The sequence below is a fragment of the Heloderma suspectum genome, chromosome 1 (genome assembly GCF_057233095.1).
Source record: "Heloderma suspectum isolate Gila_16-S chromosome 1, 16-S_ref, whole genome shotgun sequence".
Taxonomy (NCBI): domain Eukaryota; kingdom Metazoa; phylum Chordata; class Lepidosauria; order Squamata; family Helodermatidae; genus Heloderma; species Heloderma suspectum.
This window is the reverse complement of record NC_139458.1, coordinates 416114832-416134931: the sequence shown is the minus strand read 5'-3', so window position 1 is coordinate 416134931 and position 20100 is coordinate 416114832. Positions and strand designations below refer to the sequence as shown.

The following is a 20100-nucleotide window of genomic DNA, read 5'->3' as shown; positions in this document are numbered from 1 at the left end:
TCACATTTCTTCTTTAATCTCACAACAACACTGAGAGACAATAATCAAGTCCCTGGGCATGGTCTGAAGGCACACAATGCAGTAATTTCTTTGAAGCTCAGCGGGTCTGGGCCTGCTCAGTATCTGGATGGGACCCCATTTGACAATGCCACCTTCAGGCTTTGGAAGGCCGTGGGGCAAGGTTCCTCAGTGGGCCCCCTCCCACAATGAGCCCACCTTCTCACCACCAGCGTCGCCAGCTGCTATTGCTTCTCATTCTCTTTCTCATCATTGCTACCGCTTGCTTGCTTGCTTGCTTGAGAGGCAGAGAGCCCGCGAGCAAGTAGGCAGTGGCATCTACCGCTCTTCCTTCTCACCATCACCATTGTCTGGGCCAGGGCAAGAAGCAACTGAATAAGCAGGTTGCAATGGTGAGGAGGAGGGGCAACTCCAGGGGGCTCTTGTCAATGGGCCCCTGCTGGGCTGTGGGCCCTCGGCAGGTGCCCAACCATGCCTACCCTTGGCGCCAGCCCTGCATACTATAACTCTCAAACCACTTTACTCTGCAGAAGTGTTGCAGAGTGTTTATACTGGTTGTGTGGTGTGTATATCACCTGGGGAGGGGCCATAGCTCAGGATGACAGAGCACCTGCTTTGTATGCAGACGGTCCCAGGTTCGATCTCCTGCTTCTCCAGGTAGGGCGAGGAAAGAATCCTGCCTGGAACCCTGGAGAGCCATTGCTGCCGGTCAGTGTTGACAATACTGGGCTAGATGGGCCAAGATGGTCTGACTCAGTATAAGGCAGCTACCTATGTTCCTATATCCACATGTGATCATTTCTTGCTCTTGAGTCCTGGTGTTTTTTTTCCAGGCTGTAAATTGATAGAAGAGAAGGGGGTGGGGACTGAATAGATGGTCATGCTGAGCAACATTCAAGCAGTCGTTTCGATTTTAAATTTTTCAAATGTTAAAGTATTTAGGGTGCAATCCTATGGCCACAAGACAGCAACTAGACGGCCATAGGATATGCCGTTTTCTGAGAACCGACTTCCCCCCACATCCGCGCTGCCTTGCAAGAGGAGTGTGGAGCGGCTGAAAAGGGCTGGGGGCGTTCCGGGGTGGGGAGAGTGGATCTGTGTGTACAACACATCCTATGTGTTGTACAGCAGCCTCCTCTCCCACTCGGCCCCCCTATGGCTAGACCGCAGAAATCGGCTGTCTAGCAGAAAAAACAGGGCAGGAGAGGAGCGGAGGGAACAATCCCCCCATGCTTCTCCTGCTCCCTTTGGATAGGCGGTCGCCTCCGAGTTCAGAGGCGGCCGCCTATCTAGAAAGGATTGCGCCCCTAGTTGAGTGAAGTTACAGAATGGAAGAAGTGCATTATGTGAATTATTACCAACCAGTGCCAGCTCCAAGTTTTTGAGGACCCTTGGATAAGGCTTCCTCAATGGGCCCTTCCCTCAGTGAATCCGCCTTCTCACCACCATTCTCATGCTGGCTGAGGCATGCTGGGAGCCTTTTTTCTGTCTAAACATGCATAGCATTGAGCCCTTAAACAGCCATTCTTACAGGCTGGGGTGGGGGTGTTATATAACTAGTTTGTAACAGTTACTGAATTCTGAACATCAAGCCGATTTCCCCACAGGTTGCCAGTTATGTCTATCAGAGCGGAAGCTTAATTAGATTTGTATAATGTAAGACTGCTTATCTGAACTGAATAATTGAGGGTGTGCAACAAAAGCAGGAAAAAATATCTGGATATAATTTGTGATGGGCAAATTGGTTTTTATAATCACCTTGCACTGCAGGAGTTAGATACATTTTAGCACTGGCACTGAGGTTATTGCAGCATAGATAAATTCGAAGGGTCCAGGACAAGGAAGATAACCTCAGGTCTCCCATCAGTTTTCTGACAAAAGAAATGTTATCTAACAGAAGGAACAGAGAACATTGTAGGGCAATGTAAAGGTAATGAAAGACAGGATTTGGGGAGTACCGCTCAACTCAGTAGAGCAGGGAAGAGACTCAGGGCTGTTACTTGTGACCCAACTTCCCCTGAGTGGTGAGGAGTTCTGGGGATGCAGTATTGGGTAGTTACAGTATGCCGTCAGGACCAAAACAGGAATGTTTCCATAAGAATGCCCCATCTATAAAGTAATACTGCAAGAGTGCAAGTAACTTTTGTATATAATACAGATATTATATAGAGTGTTTCCAAATGCAGCTTTTAATGTGCAGTCACGCTGCCTCATCCACGGAATTTTTCAGGAGCTCCAGGCAATTGTAGCCTTCTATTCGTAACCCTCCCATGTTTTCCCATCACTTCTTCTTCTTCTTCTTCACCATGGAAAATTCATTAGTTAGGAAAATAGCTGCACAATGCCTTCTGATTACTGGGGCTAGGACCCCCACTGACTGGAAGCACCTTCTGCAGTAAGAGAAAACACAGGAAGAAGTTGTGGGAAAACACGGGAGGATTACAAGTGGAAGATGTCACTGTCTGGACACACACATGGACACACACACAGACATAAAATCCTGTGAATGAGGCAGGGCAATGGTGCCATAAAAGCCTCCCCTGGAAGCAAAATCTGCACTAGGAACCCTCCATCTCGAAGTAGAATCGTAGAATCATAGAACAGTAGAGTTGGAAGGGGCCTATAAGACCATCGAGTCCAACAAAGTACAGTCTTTGTTTCGTATAGGTTTACTCTGAAGTAACACCTTGGGAGCATACTTTGGAGGTCTTGAACATCTAGGGCAGGGGTAGGCAAGCTAGTGCCCTCCAGATGTTTTGGACTACAACTCCCCTAACCCCTGGCTATTGGCCATTTTGGCTCAGGCTGATGGGAGTTGTAAACCAAAACATCTGGAGGACAACAAGCTGCCTACCCGATCTAGGAGCTTTTCTACATGACACATTTATTGTGTGCTGTCATTCCCTACTCATGGTTTTATAAGGGTTATTTAGATGACATCATGACCCTCCAGTTTCCTTTCTGTTTGTAAACAGCACCTTCTGTGAATGTTTTTAAAGCAGGAAAAGTGCAGTAGTATTTCTGAAAGCAAAAGAAAACGCTGTTTCCACTTTTGTGCCTGCTATTCCGCTATACTGCACTGTTAGCTAGAGGTTATGTAGTGAAAAAGCAGGAAAGGAATTGCAGCTTGTGGAGTGCTGGGATCTCAATTCTGGAATGCAACCAAAAGTACAGTGGATTAACAGCCTCATGTAGAAAAACCCTATGTGTTAAAGTAATTTTAGCCCGCCTAAGGAGGAAAACAAAAGCACCCACTACTGTCCTATGAAATAGGAACAGGAGTGGGCAGCAGGGAGTGGGGGTGGGGTGGAGTGAAGACAACATCAGACATCTGCTCCTGGTCAACTGGTTTTGCTTTCAGTCAGTGTATACTTTTTACTGTATCCATTGTGTTGCATACGTTTTGTTTGCCGCTATGAAGACTGCAGTCAAAAAGCGGAATAGAAACATACTAAGGAGATAGAGCTCTCCCCTGGTATTGGTAAAGGAGAGCATGACGCTGTACAAGCATTACTGTGAAAGTTGGCCTCTAGCTCAGGGGTGGGGAACGTGTGGCCCTCCAGATGTTGTTGGACTGCAACTCTCATCATCCCTCACCGTTGGCCATAATGGCTAGGGCTGATGGGAGCTGCAGTCCAACAAGTATCTGGAGGACCACACGTTTCCCCACTCTTGCGGTCCAGCTCTATGATCTATGTATTAATTAAAGAAGCAATTTGATGCATGTTTAGACAGAAAAGAGCCCTACAACTCCCAGCATTCCCCAGCCAGCATGGCTGGCTGCCCTAAATAAAAAAAGCAAATTGGTATCCTCTTACGCTTTTTTTAAATTATTTTTTGGTGATGCATAAGTGGTTTTGCTAGTTGTTCTCTTAAGGTGTACTTTTTTCTGTCTAAACATGCACAGGATTGCGCCCTAACTTGGATTTTCTACATTACTTTCCGAGCTCAGAGCCCTACGCGTGAGGGGCGGGGACTGCCTCGGTGCTTTCAAATCGAACCCGGAAGTGACACCAAAACCGCATGGGACTGTAACCCTTTGAGTGGATCCTAGCGCCTGGATTGCCTTTGCTGTGCAGGCAGCGGAGTTTGGGTCCTAACGGGAAGCCCCCCCCCCCCCCGCCGCGGGAAGGAGAGTCTGTCTTCAGCACTGCCTGTCGCGCTGACCGACTCGCGCGGCGCGTCGAGACGTTTTCGTCTCCGTTGATCTGACGGCCGCCGCTGCCCGGGAGATCCTTCAGGGGCGGGGAGAGGCGGCGGCACGAAGTACGGCGGCCGAGAAGGGACGGTGCAAACATGGCGGCGGCCATAGCGGCGGCGGCGGCCCAAAGAGCCTGCAGCGCCGGAGCCCTCAGAGCCGCGTGGAGAGGTGAAGCGCCCGCTCTTCCGTCGTGCTGCTGCGGCGGGGCCGGAGAGCTCTCGGCGCAGCTCCACACGGGAGGCCGCCCCGCGCTCCTCGGCCCTTCGCTCCTCCCGCCGTTCGGGGGTCTGCCTTCGCCGCCCCGTGTGCTCCTTTGCCCGGGCCCTTGACCCCCTGCTACCGCCCGTCCGCTGGTGCCCTGCGTGCGGTTCTAGGCGTAGCCCAGATGGTTGTTGTTGTTCAGTCGTGTCCGACTCTTCGTGACCCCATGGACCATAGCACGCCAGGCCTTCCTGTCCTGCGCTCTCTCCCGGACCGTGCTCAAGTTCATATTCATTGCATCGGTGATGCTTTCCAGCCATCTCATCCTCTGCCGTCCCCTTCTCCTTTTGCCTTCAGTCTTTCCCAGCATCAGGGTCTTTTCCAGGGAGTTTTCTCTTCGCATTAGGCGGCCAAAATATTTGAGCTTCAGCTTCAGTATCTGTCCTTCCAATGAGCACTCAGGGCTGATTTCCTTTAAGATGGACTGATTTGACCTCCTTGCAGTCCAGGGAACTCGTAAGAGTCTTCTCCAGCACCACAGTTCGAAAGCATCAATTCTTCGGCGCTCACCCTTCCTTATAGTCCACCTCTCACAGCCATACATTTGTTGTTCAGTTGTTCAGTCGTGTCCGACTCTTCGTGACCCCATGGACCATAGCACGCAAGGCCTTCCTGTCCTGCGCTCTCTCCCGGAGCGTGCTCAAGTTCATATTCATTGCATCCGTGATGCTATCTAGCCATCTCATCCTCTGCCGTCCCCTTCTCCTTTTGCCTTCAGTCTTTCCCAGCATCAGGGTCTTTTCCAGGGAGTTTTCTCTTCGCATTAGGTGGCCAAAATATTGGAGCTTCAGCTTCAGTATCTGTCCTTCCAATGAGCACTCAGGGTTGATTTCCTTTAGGATGGACTGATTTGACCTCCTTGCAGTCCAGGGCACTCGTAAGAGTCTTCTCCAGCACCACAGTTCGAAAGCATCAATTCTTCGGCGCTCAGCCTTCCTTATAGTCCAGCTCTCACAGCCATACATTACTACTGGGAAAACCATAGCTTTGATTAGACGGACCTTTGTCGGCAAGGTGATGTCTCTGCTTCTTACTATGCTGTCTAGGTTGGCCATAGCTTTCCTCCCAAGGAGCAAGCTTCTTTTAATTTCATGGCTACAGTCACCGTCTGCGGTGATCTTGGAGCCCAAGAAAGTAAAATCTGTCACTGCTTCCATTTCTTCCCCTTCTCTATGCCAGGAAGTGATAGGGCCAGATGACATGATCTTAGTTTTTTTAATGTTGAGTTTCAAACCAGCTTTTGCACTCTCCGCTTTCACCCTCAACAAGAGGCTCTTGAGATCCTCTTCGCTTTCTGCCATTAGGGTGGTATCGTCTGGTATCTGAGGTTGTTGATAATTCTCCCGGCAATCTTAATTCTGACCTGTGATTCATCCAACCTGGCGTTTCTCATGATATACTCTGCATAGAAGTTAAATAAGCAGGGTGACAATATGCAGCCTTGTACTCCTTTCCCAATTTTGAACCACTCGGTTGTTCCATGTCTGATTCTTACTGTTGCTGCTTGAGCCTCGTACAGGTTTCTCAGGAGACAGGTAAGGTGGTCTGGTACTCCCATCACTTTAAGAATTTGCCAGAGTTTGTTGTGATCCACACAATCAAAGGCTTTAGCATAGTCAATGAAGCAGAAATAGACGTTTTTCTGGAATTCTCTTGCTTTCTCCATGATCCAGCGAACGTTGACGATTTGATCTCTAGTTCCTCTGCCTCTTTGAAACCCCGCTTGTACTTCCGGTAGTTCTCGGTTCGCATACTGCTGAAGCCTAGCTTGTAGGATTTTGAGCATCACCTTGCTGGCATGTGAAAGGAGTGCAATTGTGCGGTAGTTTGAACACTCTTTGGCATTGCCCTTCTTTGGAATTGGAATGTAAACTGACCTTTTCCAGTCTTATTATTATTATTATTTACATTTCTATACCGCCCAATAGCTGGAGCTCTCTGGGTGGTTTACAAAGATTAAAAACATTAAAAATACAATATACAGAGATTAAAAACCATTTACATAAAAAAACACATGAACAGACAATATACACAAAAGAAACATATACCTAAAACTACTTCAAAACAAACAATCTCAAAAACAAACAACCATTGCCATAAGACATTCCAGTATCAATTAAACACTTATCACATACTGTCGAATGCCTGGGAGAAGAGAAAGGTCTTAACCTGGTGCTGAAAAGATAACAATGTTGGCGCCAGGCGGCCCCTGTTGGGGTGATCATTCCATAATTTGGGGGCCACCACTGAAAAGGCCCTCTCCTTTGTTGCTGTCTTCCAAGCTTCCCTCAATGTAGGCAGCTGGAGGAGGGCCTTCGATGCTGAGCATAGTATACAGGTAGGTTTGTGTCAGGAGAGGCGCTCCATCGGGTATTGTGGTCCCAAGCCGTGAGTGTTGAGTGTTCCAAATTTGTTGGCATATTGAATGCAGCACTTTAACAGCATCATCTTTTAGGATTTTAAATAGCTCAGCTGGAATACTGTCATCTCCGCTAGCTTTGTTGTTACTAATGCTTCCTAAGGCCCACTTGACTTCACTCTCTAGGATGTCCGGCTCAAGTTCAGTGACCGCACTATCATGGCTATCAGGGACATTCAGATCTTTCCTGTATAGTTCTTCTGTGTATTCTTGCCACCTCTTCTTAATCTCATCTGCTTCTGTTAGGTCCCAGCCTTCTTTGTCCTTTATCATGCCCGTCTTTGCACAAAACGTTCCCTTGAGATCTCCAATTTTCTTGAAGAGATCTCTAGGCTTTCCCATTCTGTTGTTTTCCTCGATTTCTTTGCATTGTTCATTTAAGAAGGCCTTCTTGTCTCTCCTTGCTATTCTCTGGAACTCTGCATTCAGTTGGATATCTCTTTCCCTTTCTCCCTTGCTTTTCGCTTCCCTTCTTTCCTCAGCTACTTGTAAAGCCTCATCAGACAGCCCCTTTGCTTTCTTGCATTTCTTTTTCTTTGGGATGGATTGAGTTGCTGCCTCCTGAACAATGTTATGGACCTCCGTCCATAGTTCCTCAGGCACTCTGTCTATCAGGTCTAATCCCTGAAATCTATTCCTCACCTCCACTGTATATTCATAAGGGATATGATTTCGGTCATACCTGAATGGTTTAGTGGTTTTCCCTACGTTCTTCAATTTAAGCTGAAATTTTGCAAGAAGCAGCTCATGATCTGAGCCACAGTCAGCTCCAGGTCTTGTTTTTACTGACTGTATAGAGCTTCTCCACCTTTGACTGCAAAGAACATAATCAATCTGATTTCGATATTGACCATCTGGTGATGTCCATGTGTAGAGTCGTCTCTTGTGCTGTTGGAAAAGAGTGTTTGCTATGATCAGCGTGTTCTCTTGGCAAAACTCAATTAGCTTTTGTCCTGCTTCATTTTGTACACCAAGGCCATGCCTGCCTGTTAACCCGGTGATTTCTTGACTTCCTACTTTAGCATTCCAATCCCCTATGATGAAGAGGACATCTTTTTTTGGTGTTAGTTCTAGAAGGTGTTGTAGGTCTTCATAGAATCGATCAACCTCAGCTTCTTCGGCATCAGTGGTTAGGGCATAGACTTGAATTACTGTGATGTTGAATGGTTTGCCTTGGATTCGTACTGAGATCATTCTATCATTTTTAAGATTGTACCCCAGTACTGCTTTTCCCACCCTTTTGTTGACTATGAGTGCTACTCCATTTCTTCTAAGGGATTCTTGCCCACAGTAGTAGATATGATGGTCACCTGAATTAAATTCGTCCATGCCTGTCCATTTTAGTTCGCTGATTCCCAAGATGTCGATGTTCAGTCTTGCCATCTCATGTTTGACCACCTCCAGCTTACCTTGATTCATTGATCTGACATTCCAGGTTCCTAAACAATATTGTTCTTTACAGCATCGGATTTTCTTTTCACCACCAGACACATCCACAGCTGAGTGTCCTTTCGGCTTTGGCCCAGCCGCTTCACTCTTTCTGGTGCTACTTGGAAATACCCTCTGCTCTTCCCCAGTAGTATATTGGACACCTTCCGACCTGAGGGGCTCATCTTCCGGCGTCATCTCTTTTAGCCTTGTGATACGTTCCATGGGGTTTTCTTGGCAAGAATACTGGAGTGGGTTGCCATTTCCTTCTCCAGTGGACCACATTTTGTCAGAACTCTCCACCATGACCTGTCCGTCTTGGGTGGCCCTGCATGGCATAGCTTATGGCTTCACTGAGTTACGCAAGCCCCTTCGCCACATCAAGGCAGTGATCCATGAAGGGGGTAGCCCAGATGCTAGCAGCTAAATCGGAAAGGCTGTGGAGAAGATGGACAAGGAGGCATTCTTCTCCCGCTCCCATAACGCTAGAACCTAATGGGGTCACCCCGTGAAGCTGATCGGTGGGAGATTCGGGACAGATAAAAGGAAGGACTTCTTCGCACAGCACAGGGCTGCCCTATAGGATTTGTTACTACAGGGCGTGATGGTGGCCGCCAATTTGGATGGCTTTAAAAGGGGATTGGACAGAAGGCTATCAATGGTCACTAGTCCTGATGGCTCTGTGCTACCTGCAGTATCAGAGGCAATATGCCTATGTACACTAGTTGCTGGGGAACATGGGTGGGAGGGTGCTGTTGCACTGATGCCCTGCTTGTGGGTTTCTTGTGGGCAGCTGGTTGGCCACTGTGAGAACAGAATGCTGGACCAGATGCGCTCTTGGTCTAATCCAGCAGGGCGTTTCTTATATTCTTATGTCATGTTCGGAAGTCTGTCATGCAGAGTGGGGCTTTATGTATGTAACAGTGGCAAATTGTAGGGTACTTAACCCACAATTTGTCACGATGCATGCCTGGTGCATGCCGCCACAATTTTGAATAGGCAGCCTCTATTTGGAGGTTACATATTCAAAAAGGTGGCAGCACAAAACCCCAGCAAATCCCACCACCCCTGACACTGAGTTGTCTGGTTTGAACCAGCAGAGACCCAATGTTTATGTAGTTCTGTTCAGTGATGTGGGTTTTCTGGAAAATTTTCCAATGCATCTTAGGTTGTTTTGCATAGGGTCATTTGAATAGGAAATCTTTCTGTTTGTATCAGAAAATGTTCTGCTGCCCTAGGGAGATCTAATTTAGCATGTTTATTTAACTTGTATTTAGTAAACTAAGCTAAAATAAAGGACGCCAGGTTAATTTTTTGACCCAATACACTGCAAGTATTTGACCTGAAATATTTGAGGGGGGGAAATGAAAGCACACTTAGGATGCAATCCTATAGGTTGCGCCCTTGTTAGATGGAAGCCTCCAATCTCGGAGACTTCAGCGCCTTTCTGGGCTGCAGCTAGTAGGGTGGGAGGAATGACAGAGGCGATTCTCATCTCTCCGTCCTATTGTTTGTACATTTTCCTCTAGACGGGCCTCTGAGTCTATCTAGAGTAGCCATGGGGGTGGGGCTGGGACAAGGGAAGCCATAGAAAACATCATATCTTGGCCTTTCCCCTCCCCACGCACCGAAATGCCCCCTTTCACACTTCTTGGAGTCCCCCTGAGACTGGTTTTGCGAGCTTGGAAAGTAGCCAGCGGTTTTTTTAGGCATCAGCTGCAAGGTGAGGGATCGGATCCTGGAGTCCCCCTTCCAAGGTCAGAGCAGTGTGTATGGCCTGGAAGGGCGGGACTCCAAAGAATCCAATGGTCCCTGGGGTGCTCTCCTTGGACCATTGCTCTCTTAATGTTTATTAAATGTTATATTATGTTAAAAAAAATATTGGAATACTGGTAAAAATTTAAAAACAATAGCATATACTTCTCTTACATTGTTTAAATGTAAAACACACATGCAATGGTACTGAAAACTGTTGACACATTAATTAATTTTAGCAACCCAAGGAAATGTGCATGATATCCTAGCAACCATTCATCTACGTATATCAACAGAGTTCAGCTTACTTCCACTAAGGTTGTTGAGGCATCTTCAGTTTTGCTGTGACTATTTATTTGTTCCATTTCACTCTGAGACATATATGTATTTCAGGGCGCAATCCTATTCAGATATGTCATACAAGCATTTCCGCCCTCCCCACCCCAGAATGCCCCCAGGCACACCCCTTTTCAGCCACTCCATGCTCCTCTTGCAAGTGTGGTGGATGGGGCTGTTCTGCGCTGCCTCTGGGGCAGCGTGGAAGTAGGGGGAGGTCGGTTCTCTTGGGAACCAACCTCGGAGCACGGGCTCTGAGGTCGGTTCCTGGAAAACCAGATATCTTATGGCCGTCTAGCCGCTGTCTAGCGGCCATAGGATTGCTCCCTCAGTGATATATATGTATTGTCTCACATACATGCTAAGGATAATCACCTGAAAAACAATAATTACAACTTTGAAACTACCAAGCTTGCCTAATATTGTATTTACCATTGACATACATTCATTTTTACTAATGAACTTGTGAAATGGTAACATGTCAGCAGAAAAACAAAGCACTGGAAAATTTTCCACCCCACATCAGTAGGCCCAGTGTGTCGGATGCATTGCACCCTCCCCTGGCTAGTCCTCCGTACTTCCTGCCTACCATAATGAAGGGCATTTTCCTGGTTTATTACAGAGGTGTGACTTAAATTTTCCTTTTTAGAAACTACGTTTTTAGCCAGACACTAATTGGGAACTTCATTATATTAAATGCAAGGAAGTATTTTGGCTTTCATGTAGGGGTAATTCATACTTTGATGTAGCATTAATAATAATAATAATATTTAATGCATATTAAGTACCTAAACAATTAGGCTGTATGGGCAATAGTACAATGATCTCAAAGTCTGAGCTGCCTTCCCTTGGCCAACCTAACCCCTAAAGGGCATCCTTCAACTATATGAACCAACCCGCCCATTCATTGTCATCATATGAGGCCCTGCTCCAGCCCCTGAAGCTAGCTAAGACAGCATTCTTGGAAGGAACCCATTTATGGAATATGTTCTCCCCAAAGAAATTTGTTTGGCTTCTATCTCATCGTTTAGGTGCCAAGTTAAAATCATTTTATCCCCTTAAGCTTTTGAAGAGTAATACTTCATTGCCTTTTCATTTTGTTGCATCAAGTGCTGTTGCTCTCTTATGTATCTTTATTCGTTCAGCTTTTTTAATTTATGTGGATTTTATTTGACATTATTTTATTCATATTTATTTTTTAATATTTATTCTTACTGTTTTTATTAGTAGTTTAAAAGGTGCAGAAAAGGGCAAACAAAATGAGCAAGGGCTGGAGCAACTCCCCTGTGAGGAAAGATTGCAATGTCTGGGATTGTTTAGTTTAGAAAAATGGTAAGTATGGGGAGACATGATAGAAGTGTACAAAATTATGCTTGGTGTGGAGAAAGTGGATAATAGTAGAATCTGCAGTCATCCCATGGAGCTGAATGGCAGGAGATTGAGAACAGATAAAAGGAAGTATTTCTTCACACGGTGCATATTTAAATTATGGAATTTGCTACCACAAGAGTTAGTGATGGCCACTAACTTGGATGGCTTTCCAACGGGCTCACACAAATTCATGGAGGAGAAGGCTGTCAGCGGCTACTGGTCATGATGGGTAGATGTTACTTCCAGGATCAGAGGTAATATGCCTCTCAGCACCAGTTCGTAGCGAATGGGGGCGGGGAGGTGCTACTGCACTCATGTCATGCTTGTGGGGCTCCCACAGGCAGCTGGTCGGCCACTGTGTGAACAGAATGCTGGATGAGGTAAGGCTTTGATCTGATTTAGTATGGCTCTTATGTTAACATCCAAGTAGTCCATCTGAGACATGTACATTTTTATTTTGGATTGGAAGCTGCCTTTTGGTGGAAAGATTGGATAGAAGTGTTTTAAATAAATATACAAACAGGTGTGCATGCCACCTCTTGTGTACATTATTACAAAATGGGCCAAAAGACTCCTGGCTGGCAGGTGATTGCTTAACAGGGGCCATGTTTTGAAATGAGCAATGGATGAAGGGCAGGCAACATTGGCTTAGTGCACAGGCTCCTGTGTGAACCGGTACAGATAATTATATACATGGCCACTCAGAAGTCCCATTGCATTCAGTGGGGTTTTCTCCCAGGTATGTGTAGGATTGCAGCCTTAAGCTCCCTTTTCCCACTCCAGCCCTGCACCCTGTTGTGAACAGAGGCTTTGAGCATCTCAGTCACTCGCTCCAGGACACATGCAAAGTCCTCTTAGGCTGAAATTGCAGGTGAATTTCAAAGTGCTCTAGTCACTTGGGAGTCTTCCTCCACTTTGGTTAACACACATTACCAGCATTCACAAGTTATGCTATTCCCTCCAGCTAGGGTTGGAGAAGGCACGCCCCACCTGCCTACATCAGCATCTATTTAATTGTCAAGGCTTTCTTCCAGCCTTTTCAGGAAACTGACATTGGTGAAAGAAATGCTTTCCTAGTCCCCACAGCAGAGGTAGGCAACTTGTGGCCCTCCAGATGTTTCAGGCTACAACTCCCATCATCCCTCACCAACCAAAACATTGGGGGGACTGCAGTTAGCCCACCCCTTCACTGCAGGGGAAGAAGCTCTATCAGATGGCCGTCTTCTTTTTGAGACTATTGTTAGGAAGAAGTTGCTGATGAAAGAATCCTGGTTTTCAACAGACTCAGTGTGTAGCCCAATATAGCTTAGCTGCCTCTGTGCTATAGACTTCAGTATACTTAACCTACAGGGAAGAGAGATTAATGTGAGGAAAAAAGCCATTCCCAAATGTGTACAACCCTGTGGGAAACAAGTGGTGTGTGGAGGATTATAGATTTGCTTGAATGCATCTGTTTACAAGTGGCACAAATAATCCAGGAAAGTTGGAATACAGTTGAAAATCCACCTTCCTGCATAAGCAGATCAGGTTAAAAACCTGGTAGAAGAACATTTAAAAATGCATTTGTATCATTTGCACATGCATAACCAAAAGTGGGAGAGGGGCTCAAAAGCCCTTTAACTTAGACAGTGAACTGTGCACTAGAAAGTATCTTGTGTACTTGGTAAAAATGGGGGCTTGTTGTTAGGACTTGAACCTATGCTGGCAGCTGGATTAGACCTGAGGCTGTCCCTATAGCTGGAAAACTGCCTGCCTTAGAACATAAGAGCCATTCTGGCTCAGACCAAGGGTCCATCTAGTCCAGCATTCTGTTCATAAAGTGGCCAACCAGCTGTTGACCAGGAACCCACAAGTAGGGCATGAGTGCAACAGCACCCTCCCACCCATGTTCCCCAGCAACTGGTGTACGTAGGCTCACTGCCTCTGGTACTGAATGTAGCACATAGCCATCAAGACTAGTAGCCATTTATAGCCTTCTCCTCCAGGAATTTGTCCAACCCTCTTTTAAAGCCATCCAAATTGATGGCCATCAGTACATCCTGTGGTAGCAAATTCCATAGTTTAACTATGCATTGCGTGAAGAAGTACTTCCTTTTATCAGTCCTGAATCTCCCACCAATCAGCTTCGTATGATAACCCTGGGTTCTAGTATTTTGAGAGAGAGAGAGAGAGAGAGAAATGTCTCCCCATCCACTTTCTCCACACCATGCATAATTTTGTCGACCTCTATCGTGTCTTCCCTTAGCCTCCTTTTTTCCAAGCTAAACAGGCCCAGCTGTTGTAACCTTCTCTCATAGGGGAGATGCTCCAGCCCTTAGATCATTTTAGTTGCCCTTATCTGCACTTTTTCCAGCTCTACAATATCGTTTTTTAGGTGTGGTGACCAGAACTGTGCCTTGCTTTAGCTAGCAACCTTTGCCAAAGAATGTTAAACCACGTGGAGAGGCTTGACTTCTTTCTTAGAGTGACCTGCTATCAAACTCTGAGGCATCTCTAAGCTAGGATTTTCTAAAAATAAAGGACACCCATTATGTTGTAAGGTGCTGTCATATTTTGAATTAAGGGGTATTTGAGCAATTGTGTCCCTGAAATGAGGTAACATTTTGAAGCAAATGCAGAGTTGTGATTAACCGGACCGGACAGTTCCTGAGGGTCTTGTTTAATGCATGTGTTCTCTTTTGGAATACAATTCACTTTTTCCTGTTTGGTTTCTGTTCAGATACAAGATAAGAAAATGTAAGGTGAAGGAATTTGTTGCCTACTAGAAGATAGAATTAATAGGTCTGGATGTTTTTAGAGCTGCAGTCTTGCAGCTTAATCAACTTCCTGTATACATTAACTTTCTGGGAACATTGTAGCTATTTCAGCCCAGGGTTTTCCATCCAAAATCCTAGCAAAAGGATTTAGGGATGGGCAGAGGGAGTGTGTGTGTGTGCCCCTCGTATGATTATTCATGAGCCGTAACTATTTCCTTGGCCACCTCACTAGTCCTACATATCGACTTGGTTCGCACCTGACAACAACCCTGAGTATGGGTTGTTGTTGAATTGTGGGTTGTCGTTATGTGCGAACCCTGCACTTAAGTTTAACTATGGGTTGTTAACCACAAACAACCCTGAATTCACAACCCAACAACAAACCTGGGTTCTTTGTGGTTAATAAAACCATAGTTAAACCATAGTTAAACTTCACACGTAATCACAGCCCATACGAACCAGGCCATACTCAACCCTGAATCAGCCTGTGCTCTGGATTGTCATTACATGTGAACCAGGTCTTTGAGGGGCTGTTGATATAAACCAGTGGTTTTCAGTTGTGTTTCAAAGAATCCCAAGGTTTCTTGGGTGCTTAGCCATACTGCCTCCAATGAGAAGGTCAGCAATGACAGGCATACTTCCCTCAGTGATAGGACAAGAGGCAAGCATATCAATAACATCTTGAAAATGTTGAGAATATGGATCCTGTCACTGAAAACACTTCATGGTGCCAGTTTAAGAACAGTTCATAGTTTTCTGTATTAAACTTATACATAGACTTACTTCACACGTAACGACAACCCAGAGTATGGGTTGAGTATGCATTGTCATTGAATTGTGGGTTGTTGTTGAATCATGGATTGTCATTACATGCGAACCCCACGTTGTAGTTTAACTGTGGGTTGTTAACCATAAATCTAGAGTTCACAATCCAATAACAAACCATGGTTTCTCTTTCTCAAGGGTTACGTGTGAACCAGGTTATAGTCTATGTTGTCAGTACATGTGAACCAGGCCATAGTCTTCCATAAAACTGCTGCCAATGTGCTGGGGTGAGGATGTTTCTAATCCTGCCAAGTAAGAATGCTGAGGGGGGTCGATTACTGTGTATTATGAGGCTTACAGCCCAATCCCATGCAGAATTAGGCATGCCTGACCCCACTGAAAACAATGGGCTTAAGTATAGGATCGCCTGTTAGCATGAACCCATTGAAAATGGCACCTAGATTGAGGTTATGGTGATATGAACATGCTTGTAATTGGACTGGCAAGTTAAAAGGTCAGAGCTTGATTAACAACCATTCTTTAATTGGTTGACAACACTAGTTAAGACTAATGATGATGATGACAACTGTGGTTATTGGTTGTGTAAACAGCTCTGAAAGTAGGTACCTACTAGTGTTATAACTCTTGTGTTTATCGTCTAGCAATCGCTTTTCCTTCTAATTGGCTTTATATGCACTTGCCCATTCTCATCCAGTTGAAATCAATTTCTGTATTGAACAGCTTTTGTGCACAGTTGTCTTCACTTTCTGTTTGCTGTTCTGATATTGAACTCTTTCTTGGAATCAATTTCTTCTTCTCCTTCATGATAATTCTCTTGAAATAGTTTTCACCAAATCCTGGTTTCCCTCTGTTAGGTCCCAGTAAGGGTCATGTTCCAGGTAGCATGCAGATATTTTCTTGATAATAAAGACAACTGTAGTCTATCCCTCCCTGCTGCTTTCCTGTACTAGATATGTGGGAGCCCCAGTGTCAGATTATCATTCATCCATAGAGCACATTGGATGGCCTTGGGCAAGTAACTATCCCTTATCTAACCCATCTTCCAGGATTATCATGGGAAAGTTTCAGAATTTGAAAACATCTCGGCCAGACAATAATTTCTAGGGTTCATTCACATCAAATAGAAGCCTGCATTGTGTTTTCCCTAGATGCCATCAGAATTTGTTATGTTATTAGGTGTATTGGTGACCTGATACATTCCAGATATGGGTGACTGTGATAAGAATAGCAAAAGTCTTGGTTTAACTGGAACATGGGAAACCAGGTCTGACTATTGTCCATTTAGGCCAGTACTGCGTAAGCTGACTATGATCTAGCTGAGCTCCTTTTTTATATGGAGATGCCAAAGATTGCACCTGGGACCTTTTGCATGCAAAGCCACTGAACTATGGCCCCTCCCCTAATAGAGCTACAGAAATGATAACTCTATTGGAACGTGGACCTTTCATTTTGCATAGATTATGACCACCAGGAGACCTTATCAGCCTCCCTCAGTGGAAGGGTGAAGGGCGGGGTAGGAAAGGACCCTGATTGCTATGGTTGGAAAGCCCCAGAGCATCAGGCTGCAGAGACTTAGAAACAGTTAATTATTTTAAATACATGAACCTTAAAAACGTAGATCTGGAAAGAGGTGAGGTTCACTGGGAAGGAAGAACATGGTCCTTCTAGAAGGAAAGTGGGAAAATGTTTTCTCTTGCCTGCAGCCAGTGCCCTTCCTCGGTCAGAGGTATAATGGGCCAGGACCTTCAGATACAAGAAGAACATAGCCCAAGACATTCATGGAGAGCCTCCACAGGTACAGGAGGCTCTCCAGACTGTTGCCCTACACGAGTACAAGGCGATTGAAACATGTGAGGAGGACTCTTGAGCACTCCTCCTCACCTGTTGATTCTACACAGAATAAGAATGGCTGAACAGGGCTAAGGTAGCCATTCTCATCTGAACAGCGAATTCGCTTTAATCACCCTAGCGAACAATGGCAACTAGTCGTGGTGTCTATATCCTAACTCCAGGATCAGAGGCAGCATACCTCTGAATGGCAGGTCCTGAGGAACAACAGAAGAAGGGGGCCATTGCCCCCTTGTCCTGCTAGTGGGCTTCCCAAAGGCCTCTGGTTGGCCGCTGTGGGAAACATATCACTGGACTAGGAAGGTCTTTTGTCTGATCTGCACAACTCTTCTTAAGTGCTTTAACTCCTGTGGTGCTCTCACTGAGAGAGGACTTGAAGGAAGGAAGGAAGGAAGGAAGGAAGGAAGGAGCTGGAATATTGACTCCTAGTTCTCGCCGTCAGGGCTGAAGTAGACAGTTGCGTGCAACTTTCCCTTTCCTTCAACAAAATTAAGCGGCAAAATGGTAAGAGGAGGAGAGCGGCTTAATTGTTTTTTTTGCCCTCCAGCTGTTTTTCTGCTGAAAATCACCTTCTGCTGAAAATCACCTCTGCCATCCCCTTCTCCTTTTGCCTTCGATCTTTCCCAGCATCAGGGTCTTTTCCAGTGACGTTTCTCTTCTCATTAGGTGGCCAAAATATTTGAGCTTCAGCTTCAGTATCTGTCCTTCCAATGAGCACTCAGGGTTAATTTCCTTTAGGATGGACTGATTTGACCTCCTTGCAGTCCAGGGGACTCGTAAGAGTCTTCTCCAGCACCACAGTTCAAAAGCATCAATTCTTCGGCGCTCAGCCTTCCTTATAGTCCAGCTCTCACAGCCATACATTACTACTGGGAAAACCATAGCTTTGATTAGACGGACCTTTGTTGGAAAGGTGATGTCTCTGCTTCTTACTATGCTGTCTAGGTTTGCCATAGCTTTCCTCCCAAGGAGCAAGCATCTTTTAATTTCATGGCTACAGTCACCGTCTGCGGTGATCTTGGAGCCCAAGAAAGTAAAATCTGTCACTGCTTCCATTTCTTCCCCTTCTATATGCCAAGAAGTGATGGGGCCAGATGCCATGATCTTCGTTTTTTTAATGTTGAGTTTCAAACCAGCTTTTGCACTCTCCACTTTCACCCTCAACAAGAGGCTCTTGAGATCCTCTTCGCTTTCTGCCATTAGGGTGGCATCATCTGCATATCTGAGGTTGTTGATAATTCTCCCGGCAATCTTAATTGCGACCTGTGATTCATCCAACCTGGCGTTTCTCATGATGTACTCTGCATATAAGTTAAATAAGCAGGGCGACAATATGCAGCCTTGTCGTACTCCTTTCCCAATTTTGAACCAATCGGTTGTTCCATGTCCGGTTCTTACTGTTGCTTCTTGACCCTCGTACAGGTTTCTCAGGAGACAGGTAAGGTGGTCTTGTACTCCCATCTCTTTAAGAAGTTGCCAGAGTTTGTTGTGATCCACACAATCAAAGGCTTTAGCATAGTCAGTGAAGCAGAAATAGACGTTTTTCTGGAATTCTCTTGCTTTCTCCATGATGCAGCGAATGTTGGTAATTTGATCTCTAGTTCCTCTGCCTCTTCAAAACCCAGCTTGTACTTCCAGTAGTTCTCGGTTTGCATACTGCTGAAGCCTAGCTTGTAGGATTTTGAGCATCACCTTGCTGGCATTCGAAATGAGCGCAATTTTCCGGTAGTTTGAACACTTTTTAGCATTGCCCTTCTTTGGAATTGGAATGTAAACTGACCTTTTCCAGTCTTGCGGCCATTGTTGAGTGTTCCAAATTTGTTGGCATATTGAATGCAGCACTTTAACAGCATCATCTTGTAGGATTTTAAATAGCTCAGCTGGAATACTGTCATCTCCGCTAGCTTTGTTGTTAGTAATGCTTCCTAAGGCCCATTTGACTTCACTCTCTAGGATGTCCGGCTCAAGTTCAATGACCGCACTCTCGTGGCTATCAGGGACATTCAGATCTTTCCTGTATAGTTCTTCTGTGTATTCTTTCCACCTCTTCTTAATCTCATCTGCTTCTGTTAGGTCCCTGCCTTCTTGGTCCTTTATCATGCCCATCTTTGCACAAAATGTTCCCTTGATATCGCCGATTTTCTTGAAGAGATCTCTAGTCTTTCCCATTCTGTTGTTTTCCTCGATTTCTTTGCATTGTTCATTTAAGAAGGCCTTCTTGTCTCTCCTTGCTATTCTCTGGAACTCTGCATTCAGTTGGATATATCTTCCCCTTTCTCCCTTGCTTTTTGCTTTCTTGCATTTCTTTTTCTTTGGGATGGATTTAGTTGCTGCCTCCTGTGTGCTTAAAATCTGTTAATTGACTAAAAAGATACCCCTGATTCATCAGACGCTTAAATAATATTAATTGTTTTTAATACAAGAACCTTAAAATGTAGATCACATCTGCAGAACTGTATGTAGGGTGGGCGGGAGGGGAGCAGTTGCCTCCAACCAGGCCCTCCACAGGCTGGATGACATCAGTGGATGTGGCCACACGTATTCGCATTAATCTCCCACCCATTTTAACTTTTCTCCATGGAGAAACGGACTTGGTTGGCACACAGATAAATGGATTCGGTCCTGGCTTTGCCTGGTATCCCCGTGGGGTTACCACACAAAGTGACTCAGCCAGCGCTCATGTCCCCACTGTTATCTCCAATTTCCAGGGGGCTCAGTGGGCTGGATTGGGGAGCCCAGCAGGCTGGATTATGTTCATGGTCTGAGAGTTCTGCATCCCTAATATAGATCGTCTTCTAAAAGAGTAATTTCCCCTTCTCTCACTCATAAGGAAATGGTTTTTATTAGAATGTATGTACACACTTCATCCAGAACGCAAGCAAAGTATGTTTTCTCTTCAGAAGTATTGCCATTCATCTAAT

General features: G+C 45.5%; 1 protein-coding gene across 1 annotated transcript in view; it reads left to right on the top strand.

Moving 5' to 3' along the window:
- The first annotated feature begins 4295 nt into the window (after positions 1-4295).
- The window catches only part of MRPS5 (mitochondrial ribosomal protein S5), a 62337-nt gene continuing 46532 nt past the window's right edge, over positions 4296-20100 (top strand). Inside the window, exon 1 of the mRNA XM_084829089.1 lies at positions 4296-4387. Coding sequence (XP_084685215.1) covers positions 4315-4387 — 73 coding nt within the window. The 5' untranslated portion in view covers positions 4296-4314. The remainder of the gene's footprint in view (positions 4388-20100) is intronic.